Genomic DNA, 14,543 nt, shown 5'->3' on the forward strand with positions numbered 1-14,543 from the left:
CCAAAAGATGATCCATTTGTCATAACACTTTTTATTGAATCTTATTTTCTCTTTGATTTGAATAGTCCCAGATACTGAAATCCAGGTCTTCTTGTGAACAAAAGTCTTGCAATTATATTTAGCAATCTAATATTTCTCAACCTATTTTATACTTTCCCTGACCTGAAAAGCTCACATTGATTGAGGGCTTGGATTTAAAATTTATTAGAATTGTACTGATAACAAATATTTATTCTATGGACACATCATTTCAGTAGATTATTTTCTTTGAGAAGAGTCTTTTTAGTTAAAACTTTTTTTCTCTTTTGCTTTAAGAATTGGAGAGAGTTTGGAAATATATTTTACTACTTTTTTTTTTGTACTGGGGATTGAACTCAGGTCCTTGTGCTTGCAAGGCAGGCAGTGGAACCACTGAGCTAAATCTCCAGGCCCTATTTCACTACTTTTTGAAGACTCTATCAGGAATCTTGTTCTAAAATTAACCTCAGGACTTAGTGACTAGGTGTAGGGTACATTAGTCACCTTTCATGTTGCTGGACACAGGACCTGGCATATTCAACTTAAAGGAGGAGAGGTTTAATTTGCTCATGTTCTAAGGAGATTCAGTCCATGCAGAAGGGCACGAGGAAGCAAGGCTATTTAGTTCATGCCATGTGGAAAGCATAGCAGGGAAAAAATGCCAGAGAGGAAGGATCAAGGGACCAGATATAGACCTCACAGCCACACTTCCATGACCCACCCAGGCAGAAATGTTCTCTCAAATCCTTCGGTGGATCACAAAGCCAGGCAAGTTACACAAACATATCTCCTGCAGCTATACTTAAAATCTCCAAATAAAGACAATAGCGAGGTCCCGATTTATCTAACATAATATGACTATTCTGTTGCACAACTGGAAATGCAGCCATCCTTTCTCCAGAAGTTCAACAGTTCCAGCAATTTCAAAAGTCCAAGTCCAAGTCTCTTCTGAGACTGAAGGCAAACTTTTAACCTGTGAAGCTTTATAAAAATAAAATAATAAGTTATGTAATCTCAGGATACACTGACCTTCCCAATGGCAAAAGGGAGGAATAGAGCTATAGAAAAGGAACAGGTCCAAAGCAAGCCTGAAACCTAGCAAGGAAAACACTAAATCCTGTAGCTGTACATCTGGAATCTGGGACACATGGTTTAAGATGTGAGTTTCACAGGGCTTGGGTGGCCCCACTTCTGTGACCCTGCTGTTGGTAGTGACAGTGACTTCTCTCTCAGGCAGGCTTCACTCAGAGCCTGAGGTTTTCTTTGGCAAATGTTCCAAGTTCTTGACATGTCCAGCTTCTTGGGGTCTCCACTGCCTTTTGGCTTTATTTCCACATCTTCAAGCAGTACCCTCTCTGTGTCTCCTTGCCTGGCCTTCCAGGGCTTTGAAATCTGAGTAGAATCTCCCCAAGACTACAGCTTTTGCTTTCTGCATGCTGGTAAAACCTGCATTGTGCATAATGCCTACTTCTGTCACCAGTGCCAACAGTAGTCAGGCCTACTTGGACCTTGGCTGCAGTAACCTCTTGAGTGCCTGAATGGCTGAACAGAGTGAAATGAATCTTGGAGAACTAATTCCTTAGGTTTTTCTCAAGCAGGGCACCCAGGGACTCACTTCTCAAATGAAAGGTTTATATTTTTACATCTTTCAGTTTGCCTTAGGTGAGGTCATGCTGATTCCTGAGATGCCTTCAAGACATCTTTTTTCTTATCCGTATAAAAAGTACAGAAAGTCTTCAATTTACGTTCAAGTTGCAAACTTTCACAGATATGAATGGACCTCACATTTGGTGTTTTATGCTTTACATTGTATATTTGTGTCAAAGGTGTATAAGGCACACTTTGTCAGGCATACAAATCTGATTTGAGAATGTTCTTCCAGACAGAACTTGTTCATAAATCGAGGTCTTACTCTATAATAAAACCTTGGTTTGTGAGAATGATTTGTTCCTCTTGTAATTTAAAGCACTAGTGTATCAAAGCAGAGAGAGAGAGAGAGAGAGGAAGAGGGAGGAACCAATTATGATCATGTGACATTCAGCATGTAAGACACATACTTGTTAGACATTGCTTGTCATGTTAAAATTTCTTAGAAATGCTTGCTTGTCTTGTGAAACACTTGCAGACCAAGTTACTTGCAATCTAGGGTTTGCTTGTATTTGCTTTTTCTTAATGGTGCTGACTTCTTCAGCAGCCATGTCTCTTTTCTTTCTGGAACAAAATTTTAAGTTTTTCAAATTTTTCTGCTTTGCCTCTTGCCCCTAATTCTCACTATAAACCTGGCTGAAAGCCAGTGTCCGTATGAAAGCAAAATTCCAAAACAAAATTTGACTAAGATAGAGAAAAGGCTAGCCCTCACAAGGAGGGATGCGAGAGATACAATGCTCAAATGTTCGTGCGCCTAGGAGTGTGCTCCCCTAATCCTCCAGGTGACCCCAAAGCTAAATCAAGTTGGCACTGTGCCCTCATTACCAGACAGCGCTTTGTTCTGTATGCACACCAAGCATAAAAATAGTTATAAAGTAGACTTGGAGCTTTCTAGAGATCCATAATTATTTAAAAATAAATTTTGTTTTATCCCATTCCCCCTCTCAAGTTCCCTCCCCTCCCTGTGTACAGAAGCTTTGTTTCCAGTTTTTCCTTCTATTTTCACTTTTTTCCAGAAATCAGTAATTTACCTCAGGAATGGTTAGTCATGCTGGTTTTAGATGGAGTTTGATTAGAGTTGGAACACAGTGACTAGAAGTATGTTTCTTATGTAATTTTTCATTGTTGATAATTCCTCTTTGTTGTCCCTTCCCAAACATTGATGTGTGAAATTGGTCATTCACAAATTACCTTGGACTTCTGTACAGTGATTGGCAGTGATTTGTTTTATTTATGAATCTAGGTATGGTGTCCGTTTTGGACTTGATGCAAGGTGGCTTCCCATCACGAGCTTCGTTTCACGAACTGTACAACATGTATAAAAAGTACATGCCGGATAAACTTGCAAGATTGGACCCCAGGCTGTTTTGTAAGGTACAAATGCTGCTTGAATTAATTTCTTATCATTGCAATTTTTCCTATTAATTACTAGTTGGAGTTTAAATTTTTAACTTTTCTTTTTTTTCAGGCTCTTTTTAAAGCTTTGGGCTTAAATGAAATTGACTACAAGTTTGGATTAACAAAAGTATTTTTTAGACCTGGCAAGGTAAATATATTTTTATTTTAAACTTTAACATCATGCCTGTGGGAAGTTAGCTTTACTAAATGTTTTTAAGTGATTTTTATTGTTTTTTTTGGGGGGGGTACCCGGGGACTGAACTTGGGCCCCTGTGCTTGCAAGGCAGGCAGCGGAACCACTGAGCTAAATCCCCAGCCCTGTTTTATTCTTGAATTATATGGTTATTTGAACAACATAGGCTATACATGTGTCATGTGTACACACACAGATTTATTTGTGAGAAATTTATAATATGTAATTCTCTCTACGTCACTTTTGCAATATTTTTCAGTATTTGGATCAGAGCATTTTTTTTTTCTTTGTATGAGGGATCAAACTCAGGACCTTGTGCTTGTGAGGCAGGCAGCGGCACCACTGGGCTAAATCCCTGACCTCAGAGCATTAATTAACTTTTTTATTTACTCAGTAAGAGGTTAATCAGAAAATACTAACATTTCAAACAAATTGGAAGGTTTTCTAAAGCACTGAGTCTTCAGTGATTTGAGATTTCACAGTACTTTGGAGTTCATTGTGCCATTTACTAGGCACAATGTGTGGCAGCTGTCCAGGGTACAGGAAATTGTACTCTACTTCTTCATGTTGACCTCTGTCAAACCCCAGAATGAGTTAATGTATAAATACTTCAGAATGTAGCAGGATTGTTTTTTTAGGCTGACACATAATCCTGCAGTTTTAATACTTACAGTTTCTATAGTAATTTATGACTATAAATACATTCAATAACTATCCAGTGCTGTTTCCAATCTATCAGTACTGTTTTCACATTCCCAATTTCTTTAATATTGGTTTAATAATTGCATCCTCATTTTAAACATGATTGTTATTATATTTAAGTAGCCAGTGGTACTAATTGGATTAAGCAAAATCATTAATAAATATCTTTAGTGTCTTGAGGATAAATTAATATAACAAATCAGATTTTGCATTTTTGAACATGAGGTGAAATGAATGCTTCATTGTCAGCGTATGCACTTGATTGTTTATTACAGAGGACCCATATCATTTCTTATAAAATATTAAGAAAAAAATGAATATATAAGTGTTCACAATGTTTTAAACATACATATTATAAACTCAACATTTCTCTTGTTTCAGAGCTATAAGTAATTACTTAAGAATTACATCCTTCAGAAAAATTAGTATGGGTTTATTGAAAGCATAAGGCAAAGACTCAGAGATCTCTAATCTCATGTTAGCTTTAATTTAAGTTTGGTGTTTTGTTTTTTTTTTTCCTTTGGTACTGGGGATTGCACTCAGGACTTTCCATTTGTGAGGCAGGCAGCAGAACCACTGAGATTAAATTTTGATTATGTAAAAATCTATGTTTGTTTCTTTTCTCTTTTTCTTTAATTAGGTTTTTTGAGTCAGGGTCTCACTATGTAGTTCAGGTTGGCCTTGAACTCAGTAGTCCAGGCTGGCCTCCATCTTATGATGATCTTTCTGCCTCAGCCTCCCAAGTGGTGGGATTATAGATGTGCACCACCACACCCAGCTCAACACGTCACTTTATTAGTTGGTATATAGCATCCTTAATACTCTGGTGGAATATTTGGAAAAGGATATAAATCATTTTGGAATTTGGTGGTAAATAATGGAAATAATATGTTTTATTAATTAATTATATATTAATTATATATTAATTATAATATGTTTTATTCATTAATTTTATTTGTGCTGTGTGTTCTCTTAGTTCTTAATCTTTTTCCAGAATGAGGTCAGAGTTTGGGAGATAGTATTGCATAGCTGACTTTCACTTTTCAATAGCTGTATGTGGACACCTGAGCGTGTGGGTGAGCCAATTTGGAGATACATCCGTTCTCTTTTTTTCCTCAATAAAGCCTTTGCCAATCCTCTGGTGAAGTTTTTCTATTTTTATTTCTGAATCTGCTACTTAACAATCAGTAACCTTCCCTACCTCCCGAAAAGTGACCCTGAAGCAAAGGAAGAAAAGGGCAGGAGAATGTGTTTCAGTTTGCTGTCTGCCCCACTAAGGTGTGTGCTCCTGGACTGCAGCCATTTTCAGGAAATTGGATCTGGGATATGAGTTTATTTATTTCATTCTTCCTGTGTGTTTAAACTCGTGCCTTTTAATGCTGATACTAAATTACTTTACCTTCTAGTTTGCAGAATTTGATCAGATCATGAAGTCGGACCCCGACCACTTGGCAGAGTTGGTTAAGAGAGTCAATCTCTGGCTGGTCTGCAGTCGCTGGAAGAAAGTCCAGTGGTGTGCGCTGTCTGTCATCAAACGTGAGCGTCCTTTCACACCTAAGCTTTGCTACTCTGGACCTGCGGTGGTAACGCTGGGCAGCCGGCCAGGACTGTAGTTGTTGCTGGGTCCCTAACTCCTTGAATGTAGCGTGGGATAAGCTAGCTTTCGTAGACTTTAGATTTTATTTATTTTTTGAATGTATGACACTATTTCCTTACCTGACTGCACTGTTGGAGTATTAGTTTCGTCAGGTCCTAAACACAGCTCACTGTCCTCATTCTTTTTCTTTCTGTCTCCCTGGACTCACAGCACCATTCCCAGTCTCTCAGGTGTAAACCAGAGCTTCCCTCTTTCTGCCTGTTTGCCATCCATAGTGCAGATGCTGGAGTTCAAGACTGTAATTCTCTCTTACCCCCGAAATCTTGACAGTTACCAAATAATATTGATTTTTCCTCCAAATACTGTAATTCTTTGCTTTTTGCTGCCAGTATCTGAGTGGATCTTCTTTCTCCCACTCGTGTAACCTCACTAGCTCAAGCTCTAGACTAAAAGCCCTTCCTGGCCGTCTTTTCATGGTGGGCAAAGCCTGAGTTCAGTTTCTTTCAAGACCGTGTGAATGGGGTTTTGGCTGTGGTCGCTGCCCCGGGTACCCCTCCCCTCTGGGCCCCTGTTCCTTGGCACACTGCCCTGAGCGGCGTTTGTTTGCATTTCTGCCAAATCATAGGAACTTTTTAGTTCTCACTGGGGTGAGCGCAGAATGTTTTTAAATTACCTGAGGGTCTGTGGCAAACCTTTAATCCTTGGGAACTACTGTTTGGGAATCTGTAACTTGATTAAATTTATAATCGCTGCCCATGCAAGAGTATAGCACGAAATAGTGCTAGGTACATGAAAAGGATTCAGAAAATCATTCCTTATGAATAGAAAAGTAAAATTCATCTGACTTAATAAAAAGGAACCACACAAAGATTTTTTTTTTTTGGGGTACCAGGAATCGAACTTGGGTCCTTGTACTTGTGAGGCAGGCAGTGGCACCATTGAGCTAAATCCCCACCCCTAAAGATTTTAATGGAGACCTTTGTTAGACACTTGTGACTGTGGATAAAAGAAAAGTATAAAAAAGAGATAACTGAGCCTCTGTTGCCCTTCATTTCATTTGTCGTGGTCGTTCAGTGCCTTTACTTTGATACATTGCATCGTGACGGAGAACGCACTCCGTTGACATCACTTGCTCTGTCCGCTGCGTCTGTGGCCTGTGCCGTGCAAATGTGCCGTGGTCAGGAGGCAGACAGGTGTGCCTGCAGGATGGTAATAAGGATGCTCTGAAAGAGATCTTTCGAGCTCACCTCAAGTCGGGAATGTTCTGGGTGCTTGAAGTTGAAAAGATTCCTTTACTGTAGGAGTCTGAGGCCTCACCCACGGGGCTTGTTGTGATTTCCGAAAGGAGGTGTATTTATGTCTTTCCTAAGCTGATTTCCAGGTAAATCCTTTTGTAAAGGCGTTATCTGTTCACACTGAATAGGACAAATGGTGGGCAGCACAGTTTGGGAGTCAGTAGTGCAGCACAATAAGGAAGTAATGAACTTAAATTATGAACCCACTACTCCCTTGGCACACTTTTTATTTTTAAGAAGAAACAAAGAGAATGTTAAAACTTCATGATTTTCATGTTTGGTACAATGTGTTCATCAAGATGTCATATTGCCTGAGAATTGCATTTGTGGAAATGAGTAGTTTTTAAAAAAATAGTATTTACCCAACTCCAACTGAATTTTAAAATTATTTAATTTTACTCCTAGTGAAAAACAAAATAAAATACCGAGCAGAAGCTTGCATTAAAATGCAAAAAACTATTCGGATGTGGCTTTGCAAAAGGAGACACAAACCTCGGTAAGATAAATAGTACATGAATAACCCTGTGAAACTGAGTCACAGCTGGGCGTGGTGGCGCATGCTTGTAATCCCAGCATCAGGGAGGCTGAGGCAGGAGGTTTGAGAATTTGAGGCCAGTCTGGACTATAGACTTTTGTTGTCTTTCTAAGATGACAACCCCGAGACCTAGATATCCTAGTACAAAATGGCAGTAAAGTCATAATGGAAAGAAAGCAGTTTAGATCTTTGTAAAGCATGCTCTTTGTAAAATGATATTTTAGTCTGTTATTTGGAAGATTTATTTGATGCTAGCTAATTTATGTTTCTGCCTCATTCTATAAGATTTGGAGAGGCTTATAAAAATGTAAATAAATGCTTTTACAGGTTGAAATGAATGGTTGTGAGAAGCTATTATTTGAGGCTTTTTTGTGTTTTTTTTCAGTGATTTCAATTTCTTTCTTTTTTTTTTTGGTACCGGAGATCAAACTCAGGACCTTGTACTTGCGAGGCAGGTGGCAGAATCACTGAGCTAAATCCCCGGCCCTGATTTCAGTTTCTTAATAATGTCAAATTGATGTTTTAAAAATATTTATATTTTGACCATAATTTTCAAGATTGTCCATAGAATTACATATTTCTCTATAAATTTCATTAAGAAACTTTCTAACTTAAATTTTATTAATTTATGCTTTTAAAACTTGCATGTATGAATAACTACTAATTCATCATATCTTTTCATAGATTATTAGATACCTTCTTTAAAATCCAAATTTGTTCATTTTTCAGTCTGAACATAGGCATCAGTGTCATTCCTACCCATGTTTAATTGTTTTTACCCTCAGTAAGACATCTAAAAAAGAAAATACTAAATAATAATGAAAAAACAGAAGAAATATCCTGTTTAGTAATATGTGTTTAGCAATTTTATTAACGAAAGACATGTACAGAAGGCATTAATGGTGAAGTTGGTCTTTGGTGGGATGTCGTCTTTCCAGCATCGATGGCCTGGTTAAGGTGGGCACACTGAAAAGGCGCCTGGACAGGTTTAATGAGGTAGTAAGTACATTAAAGGATGGAAAACCAGAGGTGAACAAACAGATCAAGGATCTTGAAATTTCTATCGATGCTTTGATGGCCAAAATTAAGGTATGTAATTTTAGCTCAAATGACTTTGACTTTTTATATAATTTAGTGACTTTTGTTATTGGTATTGGAATTGTATAAAAAAGGCTTCACTTTTTCAAGATAAAAAAGGTTGACAAGTGGGTGCTCAGATTATCTCTTCTCAACAAGAAGAAAAATTTCATTACTAGTAAGATAAAAAAGACAATTCTTATGTAATTTAATCTTTGGTAAGGAAAAATGCTTTCCTCTCAAAAGAGTAAAAATGCTATACTTTGTTGTTAAGCTTTTGCATAATTATGACTCAGGATTAATGTTAATAACTTGAATTTATTTTATGTTCTTTTACCTAATTTTTAAAAATTTTATTTTATTTATTCATTGTGGCAGAGTTGGGGATTGAACCCAGGGCCTTGCATCATGTTAAACAGACATTCCACCATTGAGCTGCATCCTCAGCCCCAAAAGCAACTAACTTTTAAATTATTAATATTATTGAAAAGTTGAAGAACAGCAATAAAAGCCCTTTATGTTCCCACACTGACACATTCAGCTAGTATGCCATTATAGGGTCCTTTTTTAGTCTCATGTGTATACGTGTTTATATAGTTCTTAACTATAATGCACATTGGATTTTCTGTCTGTGCCATTTTGTCATACACTTCGCCTGTGTTAACACATTATCTTCATGGAGGGTCTCACTTGTTATAAAAATGGTCACTAATTGCATCCTTAATTTTGTAGGCAAAAATTAGGGCCAGCTTTTTGGTTGATTTTCATTTATTGATTACTAGTGGATTGACATTTTTTTCTGTATGCTTGTATCTTAATCATATTTCATGTTTCTCTTCATATCTTTTCCTGTTATATTTTAGGATTTTACTGTTTTTCCCAACTAGTTGCATAGCTTAGCACAGTTATGTGGCTGTTGTACCGTAAAGGAAGCCCAGTGTTGTATTTTATGCAGATATTTAATGTGGACAGTGAGTAGTCGGTGATAGAAGTAGAAAGGACAGTGATGGCAGGAGGACAGTGAAAATGCCAGTGTGGATGGCGCTGCTTTTACAGATCTGCCGTGAGCCACCCCTGCTCATGAGGCACCGGTACCAGTCAAAGTTAACCCAGCCACAGAATTTGAAGGGCAACTTAGAAAATTATCCAACAATTTTAGAAGCATAAGTAGTAGTTTCTAACATATTCCTTAGGTACTGTTTGAACAACGTTATTGAACTAATTTTGGCTAACTGGGCAAATGGCTCCTTAAAGAGAATTTTTAACTGCAATTATTTTATCCACAGTTATATATTCAGATACTGATGATTTGATTGTTACAAAATAGAGTCAGAAATTTGTGTGCAGGGCTAATGGGAATGTTGTGGAATGTACAAACAGTACAACAAAGATAATTTATTGCCTATCAGTTTTTCCATTCTATTGCTGTTTTATGTACAAATTGGGAGTCGTTTTTTTAAAAAAAAAACTATTGTGGAAAACATTACATTTTTCTTCTTGGAAGTTTGTAATGTACAGTGCAGTGGTGTTAAGCACATGGACTGTTGTGCAGTGGAAGAGATAACTCTTTTAAGTGCGGGCTTATTTTTTTTCCAAGTCTACTATGATGACAAGGGAGCAGATACAGAAGGAGTACGATGCTCTAGTCAGAAGCTCCGAGGAGCTGCTCAGTGCATTACAGAAAAAAAAGCAGCAGGAAGAGGAAGCAGAAAGGCTGAGGCATATTCAAGAAGAAATGGAAAAAGAAAGAAAAAGACGAGAGGAAGAGGAACAGCGACGAAGAAAGGAAGAGGAGGAAAGGAGGATGTAAGGCATTTATTTCCGCTCTCCTGCTGACCTGGAAACCTAACAGAAGGTGGCTTGGTGTTGGCAGTGACTAATGACTATTCTTACAGTTTCACTCTGATTCTAGTGAATTCATTGTAGAATAAATGGGAAAGTAGAAAATAAGGTAATTTTGTAATAATTACTTAAGATGCTGTAATTACTGAAAATTATTTTAACTATAGTCTGAGCATCCTTAATTCAAAAGTCTGAAAATCTAAAATGCTCCAGAGTTTGAAATTCAAGTGTTATGTCGGCACTCAGACTTCACAGTTCACTTTGTTTACTTTATGAACACATATTAATTGTGTGTATTGACGGGATTTACTGTGGTACTTCTGTATACGCACACAGTGTGGCTGCCTCGTATCCAGGCCACCTTCCTCTCCTCCCTGTGCACTTACCCCCTCATAATCACTATTAGATTTCAGGTTGATGTTTCTTAAAAAGTGTCCAGTATGAGTGAGGAATGCAGCACTTGTCTTTCTGTGCCTGGCTTGTTTCCTTTAACACCATGGGCTCTAGTTCTATCCATTTTGTTGCAAATGACAGATTTATTTCCTTCTCATTATACTTTTTTTTTTTTTTTTGGTACCAGGGATCAAACTGGGGCCCTTGTGCTTGCAAGGCAGGCAACAGAACCACTGAGCCAAACCCCAGGCCCCTCATTATACTTTTCATATGCATTTTCCTGATGGCTAATGATATTGAACATTTCCCATATATTCATTGGTCATTTGTGTTTCTTTTGAGAAGTGTCTTTTTTTTCAACGAAAGTATAATTTTATATGAGCAGAATAATTTTTGTCCTATGCCTTTTCCATACTTACTTTATTAGTCAGTTTTAGCTTTTTTTTTGGTACGTGGGCTTGAACTCAGGTCCTTTAGCTTGCGAGGCAGGCAGTGGAACCACTGTTAGTCAGTTTTGATGTGGTGCAGTGGTGGTGGAGACAGGCCTCTTTCCCACTTTCCGCATGTGGCATCTTATCTTTGTTATTCCTGAGCTTTGGATTTTAATCTCTTTTTTGGAAAAATCCCACAGGTAGAATCTAACACTGGTGCCGGTATTAAACATGCAAAAGCATTTCCAGCTCGTTCTGCATAAATTGAGAAGTGTCTTTTCAGATCATTTGCCTGTTTTAAAATTAGATTACTTTGTTGTTGAGTCTTTATATATCCTGGATATTAAGCCTCTCTTAGGTGAATAGCTGGTAAATATTTTCTGTGGGTTGTTTCTTCAGTTTGTTGATTATATCTTTTGCTGAACAGAAGCTTTTTCATTTGATGTAATGCTATTTATCTACTTTTGTTCCCCAGCCCATCTTTTGGAGTCTTCCAGAAAATCAGCGCTTGTACCAGAATCTTGAAGTGTTTCCCCACGTTCTCAGAGCGTTAAGCTCCTTGATCCATTTGGAGTGATTTTTTTTACAGGGTGTGAGATAGGGGTCAAGTTTCAGTTTCACCTGTGGACATCCAGTCTTCCAGAGCTAGTTGATAAAGAGGCTATCTTTTTTCCCCATGAATCTTTTAGCACCTTTGTTGAGAATCAGCTAGCTATCCATGTGTGGATTTCCTGTATTCTAGATTTCTCGGTTCTGTTCTATTTTTCTGTGTGTCTGGTTATTTTGTTGTTGTTGTTGTTGTTTTCAGACGGGGTCTCGCTATGTAGTTCAGGCTGGCCTTAAACTCACCATACCTCGAGCTTGTGAAGATTCTCCTGCCTCAGCCTCCTGAATGCTGGGAGTACAGCATGTACCACAATGCCCGGCTCCTCTGTGTTTCTGGTTTTATGCCAGCGCTCCCCCTGTTTGGTTACTGTAGTGTGTACCAATATTAGTTAGGTGCTGTTTGGCTTCTTCCTGCTTTGCTCTTCTTGCTCAAGATTGCTTTGGCCATTCAGGGTCTCTTGTGCTTCCATATACATATTAGGGTTGTCTTTTCTAATTCTGTGAAGAGTGTCATCGGTGTTGTGGTGGGGATTGCAGTGAATCTGCAGATTGCTTTGAATAGTCTGGTCATAGTAACTGTATTCTTCCAGTCCATGAAAATCTATCTCGTAGTATTGTCTTCCCTTTAGATCTTCAGTGTTCAGTGTTTTTTCACTGCAGAGGTCTTTCACTTTCATAGTTGAAGTTTATTCCTAGGTACTTCAATTCTTGTGTGGCTGTTACACATGGAATCACTTTCATGATTTCTTTCTCAGGAAGTTTGTTATTGGTGTATAGGAAAGCCCCTGAATTCACTTATCAATGCTCCTAGTCCTCGGCTGGAGTCTTTTAAGTTTTTTCCGAGTATGGTATCATATCATCTGCAAATGAGGGTGATTTAACTTTTCTCTTTCTGTACTTATGCCTTTTATTTCTTTCTCTTGCATAATTGCTCTGGCTAAAAGTTCTACTAGTACATTGAATAAAAGCAGCCAGAGTTCCTGATTTTAGAGGAAATGCTTTCAGGTTTTCCCCATTTATTGTGTTATTAACTATGGGTTTGTCATATGTTTGTTTTTTGTTTTTGGTACTGGGGATCAAACTTGGGTCCTTGTGCTTATGAGGCCTGTGGTGGCACCACTGAGCTAAATCCCCCAGCCCTGGTCATATGTAGCCTGATTTTTGGATTAGGGGTGCTCAACTGGAAACGTATGAGAAAATATTTCAAAATTTAAAAATTGAAATCTGAAATGTTCTTTGTCCTAAGCACTTCAGACAAGGGACACTTAACCTGTACAGTCTAAGCTTTTTTTTTTTTTTTTCCGGTACCGGGGATCAAACTGAGGTCCTTGTGATTGTGAAGCAGGTGGTGGAACCATTGAGTTAAATCCCCGGCCCAGTCTAAGCTCTGATTAGCCTCTTTTACCAGGGTATATCTTAACTATTTTTTTAAAGCAGTGAGCTGTTTATTATTTTATAAGGTAGAAAAGAGGCACTTGGATGCTTCTGCAGTCTAAAGCTAATAACATTTTGGAAGTGTCCCATGATAGGGTAAACAGTGAGTATCAGCTGTCTAGCTGGAGAGGGAAGGGAAGGAATTACTGTACTTAAGATCTTACAGGCCGGCTGCACAACTAGAGGCATTAATGCAGCTAGAGGCATTAAGGGTTATAGAATCGCTTTGATTTACTTGAGAATTAATGTCAGTAGACTTAGGTTTTATTTTATTCAAAATAAGTAGTGTATGTGGCCAACAGGTTAAATTCTCACTCTGTTACTTTTGTTTATTAATAGTTAATTTGCCTAGTGAAGAAGTCCTTATTTGCTGTTACATTTGAAGAATTTTCGGGTTTTTGTTAGGAAACTTGAGATGGAAGCAAAGAGAAAACAAGAAGAAGAAGAGAGGAAGAGAAGGGAAGATGATGAAAAACGAATTCAGGTACGTACTCCCGGCACCCACCTTCTGTCAGAATATAATCTACACAGTTATTGTAGAAAGTCACGGTCAGATTTTGATTGGCTGGCTGAGCTGTCACTGGTTCTGGGATAGGACTTCGAGTCTAGTTCCCAGCCCCATGCTGTCACCATGCAAACCGAGGCAGCCACCTGAGCGGTTGAGAGGGGTTCTCCTCTGCGTTCGGTCGAATAGTGGTTACCTGTTAACGCATTTAGCTTGGTACCCATCCGGTAAACATCGGTATCGCTACATCTCTGGGCCAGTCAGGGAGATACTGAGAACGTAATGTTTGCCTTTTCAGGTGGTTTATAACCGTGGGCGCTGATGCTGATAGGAAGGGTAAAGGTATTCTCTCCTCCCCCAGATTTTGCAGTCTGTTTCTGGGAATAACTACTCGTGTGTTTCAGTTGTTTGTCTAGGCCTCCAGCCTATCCTTCAGCGTGACCAGCACCCCGACTTCCTGACGCCTGCAGTGTGGGTTGTCGGTGTTGATTGAACCCCTGGGTACTGTGTGGTGTTTGAGGTGCCCAGGCTGTAGTCACAGGATGTGCAGTTAGGGGTTTTCGACCTTCTCTTGGCGGGAAGTGAGGTTTTGATAATAAGAAGAAAACTGGGACCGAAGACATTCGTGGGTGGTAAGGAAGGTCAGGAACTCGGACGGCGCATCAAGGGGTCCATTTACTGTAAGCCATGGCAGTGAGCGAGTCATTGGTGAGGGGCTTTCAGTGAGACGCTTTCCGGGCTCGCAGGCGGAAGTGGAGGAGCAGCTGGCCAGGCAGCGGGAGGAGGAGTCGCAGCAGCAGGCTGTGCTGGAGCAGGAGCGCCGGGACCGGGAGCTGGCCCTGCGCATCGCCCGGAGCGAGGCGGAGCTGA

The 14,543-nt window shown here is 39.0% G+C and overlaps 1 protein-coding gene across 9 annotated transcripts in view; it reads left to right on the forward strand.

The window, feature by feature from the left end:
* The window catches only part of Myo6 (myosin VI), a 139,270-nt gene that overhangs the window by 106,095 nt on the left and 18,632 nt on the right, over nucleotides 1-14,543 (forward strand). For 8 of the 9 annotated variants that reach the window (XM_010617825.3, XM_033756854.1, XM_010617829.3 and 5 more), the window contains exons 21-28: nucleotides 2,909-3,039; nucleotides 3,134-3,211; nucleotides 5,365-5,494; nucleotides 7,256-7,346; nucleotides 8,324-8,474; nucleotides 10,060-10,268; nucleotides 13,574-13,652; nucleotides 14,420-14,533. In XM_010617825.3, coding sequence (XP_010616127.1) covers nucleotides 2,909-3,039; nucleotides 3,134-3,211; nucleotides 5,365-5,494; nucleotides 7,256-7,346; nucleotides 8,324-8,474; nucleotides 10,060-10,268; nucleotides 13,574-13,652; nucleotides 14,420-14,533 — 983 coding nt within the window. The remainder of the gene's footprint in view (nucleotides 1-2,908; nucleotides 3,040-3,133; nucleotides 3,212-5,364; nucleotides 5,495-7,255; nucleotides 7,347-8,323; nucleotides 8,475-10,059; nucleotides 10,269-13,573; nucleotides 13,653-14,419; nucleotides 14,534-14,543) is intronic. The other variant, XM_019206594.2, reaches the window with a different exon arrangement.

This window comes from Fukomys damarensis, unplaced genomic scaffold, assembly GCF_012274545.1.
Source record: "Fukomys damarensis isolate Sample0158 unplaced genomic scaffold, DMR_v1.0_HiC HiC_scaffold_27, whole genome shotgun sequence".
Classification (NCBI taxonomy): domain Eukaryota; kingdom Metazoa; phylum Chordata; class Mammalia; order Rodentia; family Bathyergidae; genus Fukomys; species Fukomys damarensis.